The sequence below is a fragment of the Fukomys damarensis genome, unplaced genomic scaffold (genome assembly GCF_012274545.1).
Source record: "Fukomys damarensis isolate Sample0158 unplaced genomic scaffold, DMR_v1.0_HiC HiC_scaffold_30, whole genome shotgun sequence".
Lineage (NCBI taxonomy): Eukaryota > Metazoa > Chordata > Mammalia > Rodentia > Bathyergidae > Fukomys > Fukomys damarensis.
In genome coordinates, this window is record NW_022900942.1 from 22631229 (window position 1) to 22642098 (window position 10870).

At 38.6% G+C, this 10870-nt stretch overlaps 1 protein-coding gene across 1 annotated transcript in view; it reads left to right on the forward strand.

The window, feature by feature from the left end:
- Kdsr (3-ketodihydrosphingosine reductase) overlaps positions 1-10870 on the forward strand; it is a 55175-nt gene that overhangs the window by 18471 nt on the left and 25834 nt on the right. The window contains exons 5-8 of the mRNA XM_033757391.1: positions 3030-3119; positions 4323-4379; positions 7801-7866; positions 8051-8146. Of these exons, the coding sequence (XP_033613282.1) occupies positions 3030-3119; positions 4323-4379; positions 7801-7866; positions 8051-8146 (309 nt within the window). The remainder of the gene's footprint in view (positions 1-3029; positions 3120-4322; positions 4380-7800; positions 7867-8050; positions 8147-10870) is intronic.

The following is a 10870-nucleotide window of genomic DNA, read 5'->3' on the forward strand; positions in this document are numbered from 1 at the left end:
AAAACAGCTATAAATAATGAGAGCATGACCTGAATAATTCACCTTTTGTCACCATTCTTTGATGTTGTAAGAAGAATAAGTGCACACTTGTAATCCCAGCTCTGGGAGGCTGAGCCAAGAGAATCACCTTGAATTCAAGGCCAGCCTAGACTATGCAGCGAGAGACTGTGTAAAGAGATTGGTCAGGTGTAAAGCAAGTGACATGGAAAGAGGAAGCTATCCTTTTGGTTGTCTGTCTGGCAACATGGACAACTTGTACCTGTTTGCTGATTAGTTTCAGCAGTAGCTTTTATCTGCTAGTGTGCTCTGTGTCATTGCAGCAGGGAAGCTGTGTAGCACATTTCACATGGTTGCATGCTTTAGGCCTCCCTTTTTGGATGGCTGGAAACAGCTCTCTTGGCAGCAAGCCAGCATCTGTTGCCCGTAATAAGAGCTATGTGACTTGGTTGAAGCGATAGTAACATTTGAACAATACTTGCTATGAATAGTAATAGAGAGTGATCAAGAAAGGAAATTGAACTGCTATCTTTAGTGCTCTCCACCAGGATTCATTTTAGCACTTGTCAAACAACTCAATATACATACACTGTTTTTTCAGCCATTATGGAAAACCCCTGATATTTCCTATAACAGTCAGAGTAACATAGCCCAGAATTGGCCTAGGTGTATCTTTAGATACCTTTTAAACATTGCCTGTCTTGAGTAGAAGAGTTTCCTGAGAACTCTGATCAAAAAGCTGAAGTCTTGCTCTTATTACAGAAAGATCTTAAAAAATTACAGGGTTTAAACCGTGTTTTCACTTTGCAGTAAATTTACACAGCCTCCCTAGAGTCAGTTTAGACAAAAGGGACGGCATTAATAAATATGACTAATATCTGCATAGCACATTAGAGCATATAAACATCCTCAGTAACCTCAAGATTTCCACTAATTCACTGGATAATAAGTAAGGAAATTTTGTTTACAAGTTTTTGTGGCATCAGATTTTTCAGGGAAATGGCATCAAATACCATTTTGCAAACTAATGTAGGAAGATATGTATTTAGCAACTGCTTATGCAAGTACTATGCTATGAATGAATGAAATCAACCTGACTTGGTACTTGACCTTAAAGAACTAATAATCTGGCCAGGGGGCTAAGATGTGCCTGTCAGTGCTTGGCAGATGTGCTTGACTGCACAACGTACATGTGACAGATCAGGGCAGAAGTTTTAGCAGAATCTGGAAGTTTCATGGAGGAGGGGACATTTGAACTGAACTCTCCAGGGGGCCTAGGGACTGGAAGTATGAAGTGTGTGGGTGATGTGGAGTGGAGGGACAGCTAAACAGCAGGGCCAGTGTCATGAAATGGGAATATTGTAAAGTGGCCTTCCAGTTGCTATGAAATTTAAATATCTGGTGAAATTTAATGAGCCATAACAACTCATGAAATAGCTGGATTCAAAGACCTCCTCAGAGACAACATTTAGCTCAGACAAAAGGTATATTTTTTATACTAACCTTATATAGGTAATAGGTGAATTATCCACCAAAGAAATCTACCAGTGGTGGCAAGTTGAAGGTAATGAAAAATTAGAGGAGTCTGTGAGTCACATGGCAGTATGTATCTTTATAAAGGAGGGGCTTCTTGATTATGACAAATCATAGGATGGGAGATGTTCCTTACAGCACACACTTTATATGTAAGGGGAAAATGTTCGAAGCAGTCCAGAGGTCTTACTATAGAGAAGTGGCTAAGTTTCGATATAGCTCTGTAAGGTAATCTTGTGAAACTTTTTAATGTAAGATGTTATAAGGGTGTGTGTGTGTGTGTGTGTGTGCGTGTGCATGTGTGTCTGTGTCTGTGGATCAACCCACAGGGCTTCACACATTAGGTAGACACTGCCATTGAACTCCATCCCCAGTTCTATAGCATAACTTTTTTTCTAAAAAGCAAGCTCTGCAGTACCTTGCAGTATTATGATTTGCACAAGGACAAATGACTACAAAGATAATGCAGCATTTTTGCTTATTGTATGTTGAGTTCTTCCTGTGCTAAGTGCTAGGAATGTGGTGAAGGATGGAAATAGAATTGGTTTTTTTGTGGAGTTTGTGGGGTGGTGATAGGGATGGTTGTGAATCACATAATCCCACAGACAAATGTGTGGCTGTTCAAGTTCATGAATGCTGTTGAGTAAAGAAAACAAAGTGTGATTCTGAGTAGTAGATTGTGGGGGGCATAGTGAAGGTTTTCCTGAGGCACTGATGTCTGAGGTGAGATTTGCAGGGAGAATGGGTACCAGCTAGATGCAGAGAGGGAAGAGAGTATTTTTTTTTTCTGGCAGGGAAAATAGAATGTGCCAAGCCCCTGTGGCTGGAGAGTGCATGCAACTGAAAGATAGCCAGTATGGCTGGGCACATGTAGAATTGAGCGACAGGAGAGTGCAAGGTGAGAAGCTTCACCATATATAGCTATGTTCTGACCATATATTTCTTTTATAATAAGCAGTTGCTTAAAATGTGATACTGTTTATGCAGGTGGCTATTATTTTAATCTGTGGTAGACCTAATCATGCATAAGTGTGCAGCAAGGAAATAAGATTCATTTGGATTTGGAATCAGAGGAGGACTATTGAATTATTTATTAGCTAGAATTATAGAGCATTTTCCCTCTAGTAGGCATAGACAGCTATTATAGCTGGGCAGTTTATAGTTCAGTACTGAAAACAGTCAAGGCACCAGACCCTGCAGACAGTGTAACCCTTTGTGCTTGCACTTATTTCAAACATTGTTTGTTGTGAAGAAGTTACAATAATCAGGCAATTCTTGGAGGTGTGTTTTTAGAGCCCATAATCATCATCATTATTATTATTATTATTGTTATTACATATTTTTTTTGGTGCCGGAGATTGAACCTAAGGTCTCATGCATGCTAGGGAAATGCTCTACCACTGAGCTGCACACCTAGTCCCATCATAATTATTTCAAATAAACTTCCTACAGAGAACTCAGTGCAAGTGTTGAGAAGATTTTATTATTTTTATTTGTAGGTAACAGGAGGTTCCAGTGGCATTGGAAAGTGCATTGCTATTGAGTGCTGTAAACAAGGGGCGTTTATTACTCTGGTGGCACGAAATGAGGTAAGTCTTCTAGGTTCATTGTTACTAACGTACTTGTTCAACTTTAAAATAGTCAAAGAGGCTGGATTAAATGTGTTGGTTTGTACTTGTGCTGGAAAGTGCTCACTCCCCTGATTTGGGATGTGATTCCTGAACTGCTGTTTCTTTCTTGTGTTTAGGCCAAAGACTTTTCTGTTGATCTGCTTACCAAATATGTATTTAGTGCTATTAACCTATCAAACCTTATCATCAGAGACATTGCAGATTTTGAGATAGGAGAGGGTGAGATGTGGTTAAATAATACAGCTGGCCATGGGAAGCCAGATGTGCTGGCAGCAGCAATTCTGAAGCTGCTTCTCAAAGTGTTTCTTATTCTGGAGCTGAGACCTTAAGGTAGGTGTGTGCCTATAGTTTCTCTTTGCAATTTGCTTGTGATACATTATACATGTCTAGTGAAATCTGGGTACCACAGGGGAATCCCATCCATCCTGAAATGTTTAATGAAGCTTATTGTTCTATACAACAATAAGCTTGTAAATGTAAAAGGATTTACGTTTCTCTACATAAATCCATGCAGAATCTGTTTCTCCCTTTTGGCTGGGTGTGTATTTCTCACCAAAGTTGTTTTGAGAGCACAAAGCTGTTGCACTGTGTGCACATAAACAGTCAGGAAGTACTCTTGCTCCATGTGAGGGCATGGCATGGGAATGAACTCCTTAGCAAGGTGTGGTTGGCTGAATAGAGATCACTGAGGAGGGCAGGCCAGCGTGAGCCTCAGTGGGGAAAATACTGGATGTCGTACAAAATTACTCTTGACATGGGATCACATGTGCTTTCAGCTTTGTGAAGCACTGCATAGCAATCTGATTGCTTTTGTTTTATATCACTACTCAACAATGTCAGATCAAAAAGTGTATTAAATTGGTAGGGTGACCATCACATTTCATACTGTTAATTGGAATTTTGAGGTTCACTTATTTTTCTATTATCTTTCTCTGAAATGAATTTAAAAACTTGCTGTCAGTCGTCACTTATTCACAGCTTAATATATTTTACTACTTTCATGAACTGTGACCCATACTACTCAGTATAGATGCTGTTTTGTATGTTTATAGAATTTAATAAACATTTATATGAACAATTGTCTTTTTTCTCTCCTTTTCAGCAAATAAGCAGACAGACATAAGACAATCTCCAGATCTAACTATTCTGTGTTGCTTTCAGGAGAAGCTGCTTCAGGCAAAAAAAGAAATTGAAAAATACTCCATTAATGACAAACAGGTAAAGTGCTGTCTTCAGTATGAATTTTTCAATACTAGCAAGCACTGAGGTAGGAAGAAAAAAAAGGGTCACTTTAACTGACCACTGAAAGCGGTATGATTTTCCTGATTAAAATAGATTTTTTTAAAAGGTGAAATTTTTTGAAATGGCAAGAAACTTGGGTTATTAGCAAAACAATGTATACCTGACACATTCACCATTGATCAGAAGAAGCTCTATTGCTAGAACATGATATTACTTCCATTATTTATTTAAGTAAAATTTACGCAGTGCTAAAGAAGAAAGGATATTTAAGAATTTTTTGTGGTTGTAGGATTTTTTTTTTTTATTGAGTAAAAGGCATAAAACATATTTAGTATGAAGCACAGTGACAAATTGACAGCTACATGACCATCACCCCAATTAAAGAAGTAGAATTTAGTTACAAAAAGAGTGTCCCCTGCATTATCAATTTTTTATTTTTAAAAATGTATTAATAAATAGAAACATCAAGAAATTGTCTAGAATGGTCTTCATTTAGCTGTTTTAATGTCTTTGATAGTGAGCACATTTTTCCTTTTCTTCTTTTTTTTTGGAATCAGGAATTGAACTCAGGACCTTGTGCTTGTGAGGCAGGTGTGGTGTCATTTGTCCAAATCCCCAGGCCTTTCTTTTTCCTTTTTGACTTGTGCCATTATAAGATGTTTCTAAATAGAAGAAATTAAGAATTGCTATAAGAACTTTAATAAGCTTGAGTGTAGTAATCATTTCACAGTATATCTCAAAACATGATATCATTCATATACCTTAAATATATATGATTTTATTTTTCCCTTCTTAATCAAGAAAAAGAATTAAATGAGGTAATCCATTTTAAAAAGTACACACTGGGATATTTGTACACACTGGGATAGTATGGCTACTATGGTATAAAATGTGTTAAAATATCTTGTTAATATGTTTTATATTGCACATGTTAAAATGAGCGTATCTTGATATATTGGGTTGAATATAACATATTATAAAATTTTCATTAAATAATTGAATTTACCAGAGCTTGTGAAGGTTTTGAAGCTGTTCCACACCAGCCTTTTATTCCTAGAAGCCACCCTAACCTGATTTTTTGATTGAATCCTTCTTTGCTGTTCTTTAAAATTTTAGTATCTGTGGTAAAATATGAGTAACTCTAAATAGTAATTTTTTCAGTTGTTTCTTTTTGAACTTGATGGCATTATTCTTACTTTTAAAATCAGCTTTATTGAGATATAATTCACATATACACTTGTCTGTGTGTTTATTTATTTATTGGTGCTGGGGATTGAACTCTGGGCCTTATGGATGTTTGCAAACACTCTACCAGTGGGCTACATTCTCCTTCCTTTTTTATTTTATTTTGAGATAGAGTCTTAGTAAGTTGCCCAATCTGCATGTGAACTTCTAGTCCCCCTGTCTCAGCCTCCCTAGCAGGGTGTACAGGTGTGCACCATCATATCCAGCACAACTGCCCTATTGAAAGTATTCAATCCATTATTTTTAATTATAATCATGAAGTTAGGCACTCATCACCACAATTAATTTTAGAATGTTTCTGTCACATCATAAGAATCTCTTGTCTCCATTAGCAGTTACTTCCCATGCTTGTGGCAGCCCATTCCTGCCCTAGGCAAGCAATACTCTACTTCTAGCTCATTAGAACATCGTTCTTTATGCATTTTTGTGCAACTCTCTGTTTTCCTTTGATATTGTCTTAAAAATCCATCTGTGTTACTACTATGTTCATTAAACTTTCTGTTGTACAGAATTCAATTATATGGCTAAACTACCTTTAGTTCATTGGTTCTACTGTTGGTATTTAAGTTGTATCCTGTGCGTTTTGTTGTTGTTAGTTTTGGGTTTTGCTATTACAGAAGTTTTTCACTGTATCTCAGCGCACATGTACAAGAGTGGTACTTACCTAGAAATGGAATTGCTGAGTTGTGGACATGTGTCTTTGACCTCACCATGTGGACAAATGTCTTCAGCCTCCCCAGCCCAGTGATACACCCTCTGGATGTATGATGGCTTACGTTGCTCCACATCCTTGTCAACACGTTATTAGCATAACAGATAAATTTTTTGCCTTCTTGGTAGGTAGTAAGTAGTATGTCATTGTGGTTTTAATTGTCCCCCTCCCCAAGTATTTTAGAGATCTTTCCATGTCAATAAAAATAAGTCCAGAATTAATCAATTTCCTGTTGAGATTTTTTTTCTTTTGCTACTGCAGCCTGTGCTGTAAGTAAAATTCCTTGTCCACATTCCCTACCACACATATGTGAGTTTCTCTAAACTATAGCCTCTGCCTCTACCTACTTTTCTGCAGCCCACAGACATAAGAAGAACCCCAGCTCTGTAGATCACTGCATTTTTCCCATATTCACCTAATTTGTGACAGAGGAAAAAAGTAGTATAAAATTATGCAGCTTGAGTGCTGTGGCTGAAGGCCAGCACTCTCTGCTCTGGGCCTCATGTTGATTCCCACCTCTCTTCATCTATCCAAGGATTTTAGGTAATATGGAAAATGTTTGTCATCCATCCATATAAGAAGACCAGGTTGATAATCAGGGCTGGGTTTGAGCCCAGTTCTGATGATTGGCTTTCCATTATCGTGACAAAATACCTGAGGTACCAACTTGTAAGGAAGAAAGGCTTGTTTTGGCTCATGGTTTCAGAGATTTTAGTCCATGGCCCTTTGGCCCTGTTGCTTTTGGGCCTGTGGTGAGGCAGCAGCACATGAGAGCGAGGAACATGTCATGGAGCTAAGTTAATCTCTCATAGGGACTGAGAAGCAAGGGGAGAAGCAGGAAGGGGCCGGGGCTGGATATTCTTTTCAAGGCCACACCCCCAAAGGACCTAGCTTCCTTCCAGTAGGCCCACCTCCTAAAGGTTCTAGAGCTAAAGGTTTAAAGGCTAAAGGCTGGCAATCAGCCTTTAGCACGTGGGCCTTTGGGAGACACTTATCCTAGTCATAGCCCTAAGCTTCCTGAATATCTGTCTGTTCCTTCTAGGACCCACTCCACCCTCCCCTTCAACTCAGCCCCTCACTGCGTATTGTTTCTTATGGTTGTGCCTCTTATCAATGGCATTGTCAATAGACTGCAAACACTGAAATCTGTGCACTCAAAATTTGTCTTTTTAGTTGGATGTGGTCATGCATGCTTGTAATCCTAGCAACTTGGGAAGCTGAGGCTGGATGATCACAAGGTGTAGGCCAGCCTGGGGAATAAAAACTTAAAAAGGGCTGAGAAAGTAGGTTGAGAATAGTGTCCCCTGGGTTTGATTCTCAGTACTGGAAAAAAAAATGGCCTTCTTTACTGGAAAGAATTACTTTTAATTTTTAAAAAAATCTTTAAAAAATAGTTCAACACATGCACACTTCAGATCATTTATTTTTCCTTTTTAACAGGTGGTGCTTTGTATCTCAGTTGATGTATCTGAAGACTATAACCAAGTAGAGAATGTCATAAAACAAGTAAGAGATTGGGCCACTTGGATTTAATGCACTTAACTTGATTTATTCTTACCATTTTGCCTTGTGGCTTGAAACTGATCAATCTTCTCTAGGTGTAGTGGTTTGTAGGTTTTACCTATCAACCTGAATTTACTGCTAGGTGATTCTTCTGTCTTCTAATATCTGCTTTGATCTATTTTTCTAGGCACAGGAGAAACTGGGTCCAGTGGACATGCTTGTCAACTGTGCAGGGATGGCACTGGCAGGAAAATTTGAAGATCTTGAAGTTAGTACTTTTGAAGTAAGTAAAAATGTTTGCTCACTGGGATAGCCTATATACGAAAAGTAGAACAAGTTTTGAGTAAAGACTTTAAGAATGAGCTAGATGAATGCATTTGGGTATTCACAGAAGCTTGAGAAGACAAGAAGGCTAATGAGGCTTTGTTCCTGGGGCCACAACCATCCAACCTTAAGCACATAGACAAATCTCTGAAACTCCATTATAAAATGAAAACAAAACAATTAATGTGGCACAGATCGCTACAGCAATTCGCTGAGACCCCCTCTTCAAGACAGCACTTTGTAAACCAAGAGAAGTTGGATTTTCATGTCAAGTATCAGTATTATCATTATAATAATAATTATTATTATCGCAGTCATGCATGCTAGGCAAGTACTCTACCACTGAGCTAAATCCCCAGCCCTTTAAAATTTTCAGTTTGAGCCAGGGTCTCATTAAATTGCCAAGGCTGGTCTCAAACTTGCAATCTTCCTTCTTCAGCTTCCTGAGTAGCTGGGATTACAGCCATGAGCCACCACACCTGGAATGGATCAGTATTATCACCAATGCGAGATCAAAAAAGTTGAAGAATATCCTTGTTAGAGTTCCTAATCAGGATAAGATGGTGCATTTATTTATATTATTAATACTTTTGCCAAGGAATGAAACTCTTAGTAATTTATGTGAACCCCAAAGAAATGGACATTAGGCAGGAAATCTTTTTTAAGTGCAAAATATTTTATAGCTGGCAGTGCATCGATCCATCCATCTTTTACTATTCTGTTAGGCCTTTCTCGAGGTAATGCATTTTGAATGCTTGATTCTGAGTTTAAATCACATTCCCTTTTTATAGAAAAGGAGACCTCTGAACCAGTATTGCAGCTGCCTAGCTGCTTTTAGGCTGTGGAAAAGCACCATAAGCTTTGGGATTTACTTAAGACGAGCAAGGGAGGGTATAGGCAGAAGCAGAGTGGTGGAATGTGAGTGTGTTAAGGCTTCTTTATCAACTCAGCATAATAGAGCGTGTCTAGACTTGCATACTTTCATCTGGAAGGAATGGAAAGGAGATTGGAAGATTATGTCAACAGCTGTGTAAAGAGTCACTGTGGGGGAACAGTTGCTGATGTGTAGGCATGAATTGATAAAAGATTAGGGAGGTAATCAGGAAAAGAGGAGTAGGTGTGCATGTGTATATGTTGTAAAGTATGTGTGTGCTCTGCATGCATGTGCAAGATGATGTGGAATGAGAATCTTCAGGCTCAGTTGGGTTGAACAGGGGGCAAAGAGTGGTTTGAAGAATGAGTAGTTTGCATGGCTGAGATAAATAAACACAGAGTTCAGAAGCTAGGACCCCAGAACGTGGGATGTGTGGGTCTGGGGCAGCAGGAGTGGGGGCTATGTAACACTCTATATCTTGTGGCAATTCCAAGGCAATGAAGTGAATGTTGTGTGGAGGTGTACGGTTGTAAAGAAGCATAGGAGAAAATTAACTGTAATACCAGGCACATGTTGGTAGGTATCAATGACAAGGAAAAGTGTGAAGCATGTGTTGTTTCAGTTCATTGCTGGAGGAGTTGGGCAGATCCCCCATGCTTCCACTGGGAAACAGATCTTGGAAAGTTACACCTCATTTCTTCTGGACTCTGCCCATGTTATCTTTTCCCTTTGCTGATATTTTTCATATCCTTGCCCTGTAATAAATCTGAGTTTATGCCAAGGCCTAGTGAATCACAGCCTGGAGAACTTGAGCTTACTTCTATTAATTTTCCTTTCTAAGTGTTTCTTCATGATTTTTTTTTTGGGGGGGGGTGCTGTGTCTATCTTAAGCCCATAGATATTTAGTATTATTTAAGTTTTCATTTGGCCTCTCATTGCCTGTGCTTCTGAGGCTGGCACCTCTGTGATTTGAGTTAGAGGCTTTGCATGGGTGTGTGGCAAGCCATGGTTGTATTTGTACTTTAAGAGCTAGGCACTAAAGGGCTGGTGGAAGATCTTTGCAATGGGTAGAATCATTTGGTTATTGGCCCTCTGTTGGGTGACAGTTTAGGACATATCTTGGGCGGAGCCTGAATGTCAGGATCTGTAGGTCTTTTCTCTTATTTTGATCAGAAGCCCTTATTTCTCTTATTTTGATCAGGAGTTTTAGCCTCCTGCCTAGAAAATACGTGCCTGACAATGTCAGAAAAGTGAAATTGGCAAAGAGAGTTGGAATTTCCATGTTCAGGGTCTAGACAGTTTTTCATTTAACTTTGCTTTATCTAGACTGATCCTCCCTCAAAACTAAACTGCTGTCTCCTCCCAAACTAGAGAGGGACCATATCTACTTTGTGAAGAAAGGAAAGGCCTTCAGGTTATAACTGCTTTGGTGTTTTGTTTTTAGTCATTGTTACAGATTAGTTTTTTTAAAGCAATGTGAAATTCATAGAAAATTAGCCATTTTATTTTTATGTATTTATGTATTTTTTTAATCTATTTTTTTCTATATTGTTTATTTTGAGACAAGGTCTTACTAAGTTGGTCAAACTGGTAATCCTCCTGTGTCAGTATCCTAAGTGCTGGGAATATAAGCAGATGCCACCACACCGAGAAAAACTAGCCATTTTATTTTTTTTTTATTTAATTGAATTTATTGGTACATTCTAGGTAGACAGTACAGTTACATTCATTACTGGGATCTTGTACCTTTACATGCCAGGTTTGGTTCTCATTTTTTCCCCTTGTCCCTGTCCTCCCTTCACCCCCCTC